Below are 13,568 nucleotides of genomic sequence, written 5' to 3' on the forward strand. Positions count from 1 at the left end.
ATTTATTTATTTATTTATTTATTTATTTATTTATTTATTTATTTATTATTTTTATTTATTTGACAGAGAGAGAGAGACAATGAGAGAGGGAACACAAGCAGTGGGAGAGGGAAAAGCAGGCCTCCTGCTGAGCAGGGAGCCCGATGTGGGGCTCCTTCCGAGGACCCTGGGATCATGACCTGAGCCAAAGGCAGACACTTAACGACTGAGCCACCCAGGTGCCCCTGATGCCCCAATTTAAAATAAAGCAATAAATGGTTTCAAGTTCTAACTAAATCAAACCATAACAACCCAGGCAAAATGAAAAGAAAAAAAAGTTCTTCAGAATTGGAACAGTCTGATGTATAGTTTTGAAAGAAAAGCACATCAAACATTGTAAGTCCCATTTACATTAAAAATAATGCTTTAGAAAAAGTCATGCTAGGGAGAGGTCCTCCTGTCAGCTAGTTTAAGGAATAGGATACATTTTGATTAACATAAGGATTATATTAGTGATTATTTCTGAATTTCTTAGAAATTATTTTGATATTAAGAAATTTAAATATTTCCCAGAAATTTCTTCACATGAAAATATGAAATAAAATTTCAGGCCAATCTACATCTAGAATTTAGATAATTTAGAATCCAAATGATCACAAATAAATAAGTTCAGTAAAATGTTTATGTTTATTTTCGTCCTTCCAACAGTATCAAAATATATTAGAAACTTTCTCTTGCAATTGCAGATATTAATGCAAATCTAAAATTTGTCCCCCCCTTTAACCACATGAACCCTAAATGAAACTGAGGAAATATGTATTATCAGCTACATCCTGTTGACATTAGCCAAGATTCTAACGTAAGCCCCATAATGCTAATGTCCTGATTATATATTGAATACTATCTTATCAACCAATTTTCAACCAGCCATTTAGATAAATAGACGATAGACAGATAGATAGATAGATAGATAGATAGATGATACAAAATTGGAGAAACATTTTTTTTAAATTCTACTTTATTATGTTATGTTAGTCACCATACATTACATCATTAGTTTTTGATGTAGTGTTCCATGATTCATTGTTTGTGTATAACACCCAGTGCTCCATGCAATACATGCCCTCTTTAATACCAATCACCAGGCTCACCCATCCCCCCACCCCCCTCCCCTCTAAAACCCTCAGTTTGTTTCTCAGAGTCCATAGTCTCTCATGGTTCATCTCTCCCTCCGATTTTCCCCCCTTCGTTTTTCCCTTCCTACTATCTTCTTTTTTTTTTTTTTAACATATAATGTATTATTTGTTTCAGAGGTACAGGTCTGTGATTCACCAGTCTTACACAATTCACAGCGTTCACCGTAGCACATACCCTCCCCAATGTCTATCACCCAGCCACCCCATCCCTCCCACCCCCCACCACTCCAGCAACACTCAGTTTGTTTCCTGAGATTAAGAATTCCTCATATTGGGTGCCTGGGTGGCTCAGATGGTTAAGCGTCTGCCTTCGGCTCAGGTCATGATCCCAGGGTCCTGGGATCGAGTCCCGCATCGGGCTCTCTGCTCCTTGGGAGCCTGCTTCTCCCTCTGCCTCTCTCTCTCTCTCTCTCTCTCTGTCTCTCATGAATAAATAAAAAAAAAAAAGAATTCCTCATATCAGTGAGATCATATGATACTTATCTTTCTCTGATTGACTTATTTCGCTTAGCATAATACCCTCTAGTTCTATCCATGTCGTTGCAAATGGCAAGATTTCGGTTTTTTTGATGGCTGCATAATATTCCATTGTAAATATATATACCACATCTTCTTTATCCATTCATCTGTCAATGGACATCTGAGCTCTTTCCATAGTTTGGCTATTGTGGACATTGCTGCTATAAACATCGGGGTGCACATACCCCTTCAGATTACTACATTTGTATGGGAGTAAATACCCAGTAGTGCAATTGCTGGGTCATAGGGTAGCTCTATTTTCAACTTTTTGAGGAACCTCCATACTGTTTTCCAGAGTGGCTGCACCAGCTTGCATTCCCACCAACAGTGTAGGAGGGTTCCCCTTTCTCCGCATCCTCGCCAACATTTGTCGTTTCCTCACTTATTAATTTTAACCATTCTGACTGGTGTGAGATGGTATCTCACTGAGGTTTTAATTTGCATTTCCCTGATGCTGAGTGATGGTGAGCACTTTTTCATGTGTCTGTTGGCCATTTGGATGTCTTCTTTGAAAAAACGTCTGTTCGTGTCTTCTGCCCATTTCTTGATTAGATTATTTGTTCTTTGGGTGTTGAGTTTGATAAGTTCTTTATAGATTTTGGATACTAGCCCTTTATCTGATATGTTCTTTGCAAATATCTTCTCCCATTCTGTCAGTTGTCTTTTGGTTTTGTTGACTGTTTCCTTTGCTGTGCAAAAGCTTTTTTTTTTTTTTTAATTTGACAGCGAGAGAGGGAACACAAGCAGGGGGAGTGGGAGAGGGAGAAGCAGGCCTCCCGCTGAGCAGGGAGCCCAATGCGAGGTTTGATCCCAGGACCCCGGGACCATGACCTAAGTCGAAGGCAGACGCCCAATGACTGAGCCACCCAGGTGCCCCCTGTGCAAAAGCTTTTTATCTTGATGAAGTCCCAATAGTTCATTTTTGCCCTTGCTTCCCTTACCTTGGGCGATGTGTCTAGGAAGAAGCTGCTGCAGCTGAGGTCAAAGAGGTTGCTGCCTGTGTTCTCCTCTAGGATTTTGATGGATTCCTGTCTCACATTTAGGTCTTTCATCCATTTTGAGTCTATTTTTGTGTGTGGTGTAAGGAAGTGGTCCAGTTTCATTCTTCTGCATGTGGCTGTCCAATTTTCCTAACACCATATGTTGAAGAGACTGTCTTTTTTCCATTGGACTTTCTTTCCTGCTTTGTCGAAGATTAGTTGACCGTAGAGTTGAGGGTCCATTTCTGGGCTCTCTATTCTGTTCCATTGATCTATGTGTCTGTTTTTGTGCCAGTACCATGCTGTCTTGATGATAACAGCTTTGTAATAGAGCTTGAAGTCCAGATTGTGATGCCACCAGCTTTGCTTTGCTTTTTCAACATTCCTCTGGCTATTTGAGGTCTTTTCTGGTTCCATACAAATTTTAGGATTATTTGTTCCAGCTCTGTGAAAAAAGTTGATGGTATTTTGATAGGGATTGCATTGAATATGTAGATTGCTCTAGGTAGCATTGACATCTTCACAATATTTGTTCTTCCAATCCATGAGCATGGAATGCTTTTCTATTTCTTTGCATCTTCCTCAATTTCTTTCATTGAGTATTCTATAGTTTTCTGAGTACAGATTCACCTCTTTGGTTAGATTTATTCCTAGGTATCTTATGGTTTTGGGTGCAATTGTAAATGGGATTGACTCCTTAATTTCTCTTTCTTCTGTCTTGTTGTTGGTGTATAGAAATGCAACTGATTTCTGTGCATTGATTTTATATCCTGCCACTTTACTGAATTCCTGTATGAGTCCTAGCAGTTTTGCGGTAGAGTCTTTTGGATTTTCCACATAAAGTATCATATCATCTGCAAAGAATAAGAGTTTGACTTCTTCTTTGCCAATTCGGATGACTTTTATTTCTTTTTGTTGTCTGATTTCTGTGGCTAGGACTTCTAATACTATGTTGAATAGCAGTGGTGATAGTGGACATCTCTGCCGTGTTCCTGACCTTAGGGGAAAAGCTCTTAGTTTTTCCCCATTGACAATGATATTCACTGTAGGTTTTTCATAGATGGCTTTTATGATATTGAGGTATGTACCCTCTATCCCTACACTCTGAAGAGTTTTAATCAAGAAAGCATGCTGTACTTTGTCAAATGCTTTTTCTGCATCTATTGAGAGGATCATATGGTTCTTGTTGTTTCTTTTATTAATGTATTGTATCACGTTGATTGATTTGCAGATGTTGAACCAACCTTTTGCAGCCCAGGAATAAATCCCACTTGGTCGTGGTGAATAATCCTTTTAATGTACTGTTGGATCCTATTGGCTAGTATTTTGGTGAGAATTTTTGCATCCATGTTCATCAGGGATATTGGTCTGTAATTCTCCTTTTTGATGGGGTCTTTGGTTTGGGGATCAAGGTAATGGTGGCCTCATAAAACGAGTTTGGAAGTTTTCCTTCCATTTCTATTTTTTGGAACAGTTTCAAAAGAATAGGTATTAATTCTTCTTTAAATGTTTGGTAGAATTCCCCTGGGAAGCCATCTTTTTGATAAGTCTGGCCAGGGGTTTATCAATCTTATTAATTCTTTCAAAGAACTAGCTGCTAGTTTCATTGATCTGTTCTACTGTTCTTTTGGTTTCTTTTTCATTGATTTCTGCTCTGATCTTTGTTATTTCTCTTCTCCTGCTGGGTTTAGGCTTTATGTGCTGTTCTTTCTCCAGCTCCTTTAGGTGTACGGTTAGGTTGTGTATTTGAGACCTTTCTTGTTTCTTGAGAAAGGCTTGTGTTACTGTATACTTTCCTCATAGGACCGCCTTTGCTGAATCCCAAATATTTTGAACAGTTGTGTTTTCATTTTCATTTGTTTCCATGAATTTTTTTAAATTCTTCTTTAATTTCCTGGTTGACCCAAGCATTCTTTAGTAGGATGCTCTTTAGCCTCCATGTATTTGAGTTCTTTCCAACTTTCCTCTTGTGATTGAGCTCTAGTTTCAAAGCATTGTGGTCCGAAAATATGCAGGGAATGATCCCAATCTTTTGGTATCAGTTGAGACCTGACTTGTGACCTAGGATGTGATCTATTCTGGAGAATGTTCCATGGGCACTAGAGAAGAATGTGTATTCTGTTGCTTTGGGATGGAATGTTCTGAATATATCTGTGAAGTCCGTTTAGTCCAGTGTGTCATTTAAAGCCTTTATTTCCTTGTTGATCTTTTGCTTAGATGATCTGTCCATTTCAGTGAGGGGGGTGTTAAAGTCCCCTACTATTATTGTATTGTTGTCAACGTGTTTCTTTGATTTTGTTATTAATTGGCTTATATAATTGGCTGCTCCCATGTTAGGGGCATAGATATTTACAATTGTTAGATCTTGTTGGATAGACCCTTTAAGTAGGATATAGTGTCCTTCCTCATCTCTTATTGTAGTCTTTGGTTTAAAATCTGTTGTCTGATATAAGGATTGCCACCCCAGCTTTCTTTTGATGTCCATTAGCAAGGTAAATGGTTTTCCACCCCCTCACTTTCAATTTGGAGGTGTCTTTGGGTCTAAAATGAGTCTCTTGCAGGCAGCATATCAATGGGTCTTGTTTTTCTACCCAAACTGTTACCTTGTGTCTTTTGATTAGGGCATTTAGCCCATTTACATTCAGTGTAACTATTCAAAGATATGAATTTAGTGCCATTGTATTGCCTGTAAGGTGACTGATACTGTATATTGTCTCTATTCCTTTCTGGTCTGTGTTACTTTTAGGCTCTCTCTTTGCTTAGAGGACGCCTTTCAGTATTTCTTATAGGGCTGGTTTGGTGTTTGCAAATTCTTTTAATTTTTGTTTGTCTGGAAGCTTTTTATTTCTCCTTCTATTATCAATGACAGCCTAGCTGGATATAGTATTCTTGGCTGCATTTTTCTTGTTTAGTGCTCTGAATATATCATGCCAGTCCTTTCTGGCCTGCCAGGTCTCTGTGGATAGGTCTGCTGCCAGTCTAATGTTTCTACCATTGTAGGTTACAGACCTCTTGTCCCGAGCTGCTTTCAGGATTTTCTCTTTGTCTCTGAGACTTGTAAGTTTTACTATTAGATGTCAGGGTGTTGACCTATTTTTATTGATTTTGAGAGGGGTTCTCTGTGCCTCCTGGATTGTGATGTCTGTTTCCTTCCCCAAATTAGGGAATTTCTCTGCTATAATTTGCTCCAATATACCTTCTGCCCCTCTCTCTCTTTCTTCTTCTTCTGGGATCCCAATTATTCTAATATTGTTTCGTCTTATGGTATCACTTATCTCAAATTCTGCCCTCGTGATCCAGTAGTTGTTTATCTCTTTTTCTCAGCTTCTTTATTCTCCATCATTTGGTCTTCTATATCACTAATTCTCTCCTCTGCCTCATTTATCCTAGCAGTTAGAGCCTCCATTTTTTATTGCACCCCATTAATAGCCTTTTTTGTTTCGACTTGGTTAGATTTTAGTTCTTTTATTTCTCCAGAGAGAGTTTCTCTAGTCTCTTCCATGCTTTTTCAAGCCCAGCTAGTATCTTTATAATCGTCATTCTGAACTCTAGTTCCGACATCTTACTAATGTCCATATTGATTAGGTCCCTGGCAGTTGGTACTGCCTCTTTTTCTCTTTTTTGAGGTGAGCTTTTCTGTCTTGTCATTTTGTCCAGAGGAGAATAGATGAATGAGAGAACAAAATGCTAGTAGGGTAACAACAATCCCAGAAAAATATACACTAAACAAATCAGAAGAGACCTGAAACCTGGGGGAAAAGAAAGGGAAAGAAAGAAAAAGAAAAAAAAAAGGAATATCATCAGACATGATCAGGCTGGTGAATAGATCAGTGCCACACACTAGATTTTGGGCGTATTTTGGTCTGTTAGAAGAAACTGCCTCCCAAAATTTTAAAGTAAGAAAAACTTATATATGTACAAAAATAAGGGTAAATATGAAGGGATGGAATGTGACTGTAAGATGAAAATTATAAAAGAGTTTATAAAAGGAATTGATAAGATGTTGGTTGAAAAAGAAAGGAGAGAAATTTAAAAAAAAAAAAGGGAGAGAATATGATCAGGCAGGAGACTAGAACAAAGCCATACACTAGAGATTTAGGGTATATTTTGGTCTGTTAGAAGAAACCATATCCCAAAATTTTAAAGAGAGAACAACTTAGGGCGCCTGGGTGGCTCAGTTGGTTAAGCGACTGCCTTCGGCTCAGGTCATGATCCTGGAGTCCCTGGATCGAGTCCTGCATCGGGCTCCCTGCTCGGCAGGGAGCCTGCTTCTGCCTCTGACCCTCCCCCCTCTCATGTGCTCTCTCTCTCTCATTCTCTCTCTCTCTCAAATAAATAAATAAAATCTTTAAAAAAAAAAAAGAGAGAACAACTTATATATATATAAAAAATAAGGTTAACTACAATGAAGGGATAGAATATAACTCTAAAAGTGAAAAATAAAAAAGATTTTATAAAAAGGGATTGATAAGATGGTTGGAAAAGGGAAAAAGAAAAATTTAAAAAAATAGAAAAAGAAAAAAAGAAAATTAAAAAAATTAACTTTGAAAGACTAAAGAATCATGGTAAAAAAAGCCATGGATTCTATGTGCAGTATTCCCCTAGCGCTGGAGTTCTGCCGTTCTCATTGATCAGTAAACTTGGTCTTGGCTGGCTGTTCACGCTGATCTTCTGGGGGAGGGGCCTGTTGCCGTGGTTTCCAAATGTCTTTGCCAGAGGCGAAATTGCCCCGCCCTTGCCCAGTCCGGGCTAAGTAATCTGCTCGGGTTTGCTCTCGGGAGCTTTTGTTCCCTGCAAGCTTTCCGTACAGCTTTGGAGGATGAGAGTGAAAATGGTGGCCTCCCAATCTCTGCCCTGGAGGAGCCAAGAACTCGGGGCCCCACTGCTCAGTGAGCCCCAGAGAAAAGCAGTCAATCACTCCCGTCTCCCTAGTCTCCGGCTGCGTGTTCACCCAGCCTGTGACAGAGCGTTTCTATCTCTGGCACCCGACCCCGTGTGGAGTCTCCAAACCCAACAGATCCCTGCCGTGTGCTCCCGCGCCGCTCCTTCCGGGGGAGGCAGGTGAGTCTCCCCAGATCTGCCGCTTGTTGGGTCCCTGCTGGAGGAGCAGTGGCCTGACTGTGCCACGGATCACGGTTCATGGCAACCCCGAGCTGAGAGCCCGCGCCTCAGCTCCGTCTCTGCAGCCGGCTTCCCTGCTCCGATACCTGGGAGCTCTGCTGCACTCAGGCACCCCCGGTCTTTCTGTGACCCCGAGGGTCCTGAGACCACACTGTCCTGCAAGGGTTCCACCCCCCGCTTAGTCACTGGAGCCACGTCCCTCAGCGGAGCCGACTTCTAAAAGTTCTGATTTTGTGCTCCGCTCTCTATCACTTGCCAGAAGCGGCCGATGGAGGCCCCGTCCCCTGCCGTCTATCCTCCCAAATATCACCTCAGATTCGCTTCTCTGCATGTCCTGCCTTCCAGAAAGTGGTTGCTTTTCTGTTCAGAGAGTTGTTGCTATTCTTTTCTTCGATCTCCTGTTGAGTTCGTAGGTGTTCAGATTGGTTTGATCCCTATCCAGCTGAATTCCTGAGACAGACGAAATCCAGGTCTCCTACTCCTCTGCCATCTTGCTCCTCTGTTTGGAGAAGCATTTTCTAAAAACTACATTCGATTTGATTTCCTAAAGTTATATATAATTTACTATGTGAGATTTTTTTTTAAAACCTGCACCAAAGGAGGGATGGATTAAAAAAAAAAAGTTGATTAAGTCCTATACTAATCAGTGTGTCTGATGTCAGTCTATTTGGCCAGTATCACGACAATCTCACTTCAAACCTCAGCTCTGACATGGCTATATATTGAGCTAAGTGATTCACTTAACACCTAAAGAAACATCCTCGGTGCCAGATCCTGTGGGTATTGTACTGTGAGTGTTCCAAGGTGAAAAAGACGTCCTTTCTATGCTTAAAGAGTGAATGGCCTAGTAGGGGATTTTATAGCATGTATTTAACATATTATCAGTTTGAAACTAACAGGAAAAAAATTGTCAAAAATTTTTAGATTCCTAAGACTGAAGTTGGCAAATTGATTTCTCTGCTTTTTCCTCTATAGCACTGTATTTAGTTTCTTTCTTGGGATTTTGGATTTTAGAAATTTTTGAAAACTATATATGGGTACAAAGTCCTTAGTAGGTTGCTGTCAGAGTCTTTACAATAAATGAAGTTTAGTTAAACTGAAAAAGGAAAGAAAGATTTTGTGCTAATTCTGTGTGTGTGTCAGGGAGTGTTTATTCACACTATTAAAACTGGGCTTCTGGACGTAGAGCCTTTATTAATATTTATGTATATTTTTTCCCTGCAGGATTAGCCTCCAGCTTCAGCTTCTTCAGGTGGATGAAGTCCCTTCTGATCCCCTCCTGCAGGTCTGTGTTAATCTGGGGCCGTGGGAGGTAGTCAGGGTGTCCAGTCCCTGGCTAGGTTTAAGTGAACTGTGGGTGGGAACCTGACATTTGACAACCTCAGTGACACTCAGACTCTGCTCCTCACTGCCTTCCACCACCCAGCCCCCCAACCCCACGCCCGGAGTCAGCTCAGCAGAAGCTTCCTCTGGCTCCAGTCTTGCCTTCATACCCTCAGGAATCATGAACGGAGGCTTTGTCTAGAACCTGATTGCTGGGTGCTGAGTCAGTGAGTTCCCAGTCTAAGACACACGAGCATCAATACACAACCATACACAAGATTAGGGCCTCAAGGCCACGCCTTCTGTCATCTCAAATCAGAGGTGGTTGATGTGATTGTATTGGTGAAAGTGCAGAGGTCAAGTACAGAAACACAGCAGAGATTCTAGAGGATTTCTGTGGGCCCTCCGTGTTCAAATACACAGGGAAAGGGAGAAATAGGAGGAGGCCTCATGGAGAAGGTGAGATTTCAGGAGTGCTCTCGTCTCTTTCCTCTTCCTCCTCCACCCTTCCGGTACAATGCTTCCTTGACTTTGAAGGCCTCAGGACTCTGGAAAATCACTTCCGTCCCCTTTTAGTACCAGTGAGGAACCAGGGCTGTGGGCTGGGAAAATCCAGGCAGAACCCAACCAAGTGTTTATTTGGTTTCATTTTGTTGGTTTGTTTCCGAAACTAGAGATGTTTGGGTTGCCCTTACCAATATTGCCACCTTCTGCGCCCTGACTTTGCTAATGGATGATGGGAGCCTTTCCCATTGACCCCAAATGTAAATTCAGAATCCTCTGTTTTTTTCTTTGCATTTTTCTTTACTGTGATAAAATAAACATATCATAAAAACCTTATCATCTTAACCATTTTTTTAAGTAGGCTCCACGCCCAGTGCGGGGCTTGAACTCACTACCCTGAGATCAAGACCTGAGCTAAGATCAAGAGTCAGATGTTTAACTGACTGAGACACCCAGGCACCCCCCATCTTAGCCATCTTAACCATCTTAACTGTCAAATGTCAGGTTCCCACCCACAGTTCACTTAAACCTAGCCACTTAAACTTCTTAACCCCTGTACAGTTCAGTGGCATTAAATACATTCACATTATTGTGCAACCATCACCACCATCCATCTCCAGAACTCTCTATCTTGCCAAACAGAAAGTCTATACCCACTAAACAATAACTCCCCATTCCTCCCTCCAAAGAATCCTTTTAAAGACAGCTCCTTGTAGCACTACCAATCTGTTCAACTTGACAGAAGAAATGACACCTTGGTGCTAGAGCCTAGGATGATGAACAAAAAGGAGCAGGGGCTCTGGAAACCGCCAGGGAGAGGGCTGGGAGGAGCTGGTGTGGAGGGGAGAACCCCTGTCTTCTGCCTGGAAGCTGGGCTGTTGTCCTTTGTGCAGCGATAGGAGGGGGTGGGTTGCCCCTCGGCCTCTCTTCCAGTCTGGGGCACCAGGTTGGGTGACTTAGGTCACAACACACCAGGCTTGCTCTCTCTCCTCCACCACCTGGTCCTGAGGAAAAGTAGAGGCTGAGTGGACATAGATTCTGTGTAGAAGCTGCCTACAGAATCTGGAGCTGCAAGTGGTGTGTGGTTGAGAATACTTGGCCTTCTCTGATTCACAGGAATATTTTTAGGCATCTCTGGTTTTAAAGCCTATAAATGACCCTAGGAGGTCAATACTCCTTAAGTTGCACTTGAAGTCCAGGAATTTCACGTCTGAGGTCACCATAATACTATTTAGAGAAAACAATGTCTTCAGAGGAGATTATTGTTAGAGAAGGATAGTGCTTTGGTTGGAATAGGACCCAGTGCACACTATTCATAGCTCTGTGGGCTTGTGAAGTGGGTGGTGGAGGCCTCCGCTAAGTCTCAACATCACACTTGCTGGCCTCACGTGCCTACTGGGTGAGATCCTGTAGTGGTTATTCAGGAGGGTGAAAGGACCAAGGAAGGATGGTTCACTTAAAAGTAGAAATTGTTGTTTTGTAGTTTCGAAAGGTTTGTGGTCCCCACCCCCCGCCGCCACTTCCCCGACTATAGTCCCAGATGCTCTTCAAAACCAAAGTAGAAGAATATTGTAGAATGTGTTTGGGCGAAGGAACTTGGGTATGTTGCTTCTTGTGTTACACATACAATTCCCAGAATTATGTGAAATGAAGCCTGACCTTGAGAGGGCTTTCTTTCCAGAAGTCCTAACAATTGCCCAGGTGAGAATTCTCAGGCCATTCTAGTCTAAAAGTGAAGCATAGTGTTTCCCTGAACTCAGAAGAATACTGTGGTTTCACCTAAAAAAAAAAAAAAAAAAAAAAGGCATTAACAAAAATAATTCACTGGCAAAAACACTCGTATGTTGACTGAGTGTCGCCTCTTAACCTTACTTCTTGAAGGTTCAACCTTTATAGAAGTTCACTCGTTTCTCAGAAAACCTCCATCTACCTAATTTAGGTATGTTTTCAGCAAGTGGCTGCAAGCCTTAGTCCGGTGATCTAAACGTCTATAACGGCACATTTTGCCAGAGGCAACTGGAGCTTTCTACTGAGGTTCCACAAGTTTAGAACGTTAGATTGCTACCTTTTTAAGATCGTTGTCAAATACATTCTTTAAAGAATCCAACATTACTACTCACAAAGAAGACGATTCTTTCTGAGTAAAATTTTAAGGAGGAAATCCATGGCTGAGGTGATTTAAGGACCTACCACAGACTGAGGGAACTGAAGGGGACCTGCAAAGATGAGAAAACAAGGCAGGGGGGGTGAGGAGCTGGCCTGGGGCCATGGGGCTGATTAGCGGCAGGCCGGTGACTCTCCATCTTCCTTACTGCGTTCTGCCTCTAGCACTTTCCTCTTGTCTCCCAGACATTTTTCTTTACCAGTTTATTCTCACTCCAACTGTACGGAGACACTTCGGTGACAATGGAATCCACATCAGTGACAATGGAATCCACATTGTCTTCAGGCCAGTTTAGTGTCAAAAGCCTTTGCAGTTCCCCTCGTAGCTGCCTCCTATGTAAACCTCAGCCCCGGAAATCATTCTTCAGTCAGCGTTCTTTCCAAAGAACCAAAGAGAAAGTTTCTCTTTCTACTCTTCTCAGTTTTCCAGCCTCTCCGTTCCATTATTTCATTTGACAGAAAATCAAAGAAAAGCTGTAGAACCCCAACATGACACCATTTGGAAGGTTATCTTTGTGGGTTGTCTCTTATGGGGTGGGTACAGTTTTATATGTTTCTACTAAAGAGAGCTAAGTATCACTCTCTCTCCTTATTTTATTTGATATTTATTTTTTATAGTTTGGGTTCATAAACTATTATACATATAGTGTTCCACAGTTATCTTATTTAAATACGTGTTAAATAAGAAGTACAAAGTAATAAGCACAAAGACATTTGTGCAAAGCATTACTCTATCCCCGAGCAGACTCATCCCCACTGTTCAGCACTTTGTCTTTCGCTCTGACCGCCTCTGTGTTTCTCTCACCGAAGGAGCTTGAGATCTCCCCAAGAGCAGATAATTTTGGCGCCGTCCCTGGCTAGGGTTGACATGGAGATGACTCAGCTCACCCAGGAGAACGCAGACTTCGCCACTCGGGATCGCTACCACCACTCCTCCCTTGTGAGTCGGGAACAGCTGATGTCTCAGTACTGACGTGCTGAGTACTCATTAGTAGGCAGCCCAAGGACCCTCCTCTGTTGGAGCTGTCCAGTGCATAATGGATCCAGACCCAGAACCTTCATGATGCTGGTTCTCCTCAGTAAGAAACTCAGAGACCTGTCCTCCCCCTGCTGGCTCGGACAACGGAAATCTGCCTTCTGGTCTGGAACACCCATCTCATCAGGGTAACCCCTGGAATGGCTATGGCCTCTGCAACATGCATCCAGTTTGGAGAGCGCCACACGGACATCAAGACTTGTAGGTGTAGAGAACCAGAGCAGGTTGCTTGTTCTGAAGGCCACAATAAATGGTTGTTTTAAATTTTATTGTATTATTTATTTTTGAATAAATAATACACTCACATGGTTCTAAACCCCAAAGGATAATCATATATATATATATATATATATATAGTGAAAATTCCCCCTCCCATTCTTGTTCCTCATACATTCATCCCCTGCTCCAGAGGTAACCATTGTTCTTATATATACCTCCAGCATTTCTTTATGAATATACAAGTAAATAGGAATGTGGGTTCCTATTACTCCCTTTTTATACATAAGAGGTAGTGTATTATACATGTGTTCTGCACCTTGCTTTTCCCCTTGGAGACATTTCCATATCAATACATCTACAGTTTCCTCATTATTTTTCACTGTATGAAAGTGGTATAATTTATTTCATCAGTTCCACAATGATGACATTTGGATCATTTCCCGTGTTTTGCTATTATAATCAGTTCTGCGGTGAATAATCTTGTACATATGTACAAGCATAAAGTCTATCTGTAGGATAAATTTCCAG

General features: G+C 41.6%; 1 protein-coding gene across 1 annotated transcript in view; it reads left to right on the forward strand.

The window, feature by feature from the left end:
• The window catches only part of SLC12A8 (solute carrier family 12 member 8), a 124,579-nt gene extending 111,485 nt beyond the window's left edge, over positions 1–13,094 (forward strand). The window contains exons 12-13 of the mRNA XM_034990787.1: positions 9,020–9,080; positions 12,596–13,094. Of these exons, the coding sequence (XP_034846678.1) occupies positions 9,020–9,080; positions 12,596–12,758 (224 nt within the window). The 3' untranslated portion in view covers positions 12,759–13,094. The remainder of the gene's footprint in view (positions 1–9,019; positions 9,081–12,595) is intronic.
• Positions 13,095–13,568: the final 474 nt, after the last annotated feature.

This window comes from Mirounga leonina, unplaced genomic scaffold (assembly GCF_011800145.1).
Source record: "Mirounga leonina isolate KUSES-001 unplaced genomic scaffold, KU_Mleo_1.0 Mir_115, whole genome shotgun sequence".
In the NCBI taxonomy this organism is placed as follows: Eukaryota; Metazoa; Chordata; class Mammalia; order Carnivora; family Phocidae; genus Mirounga; species Mirounga leonina.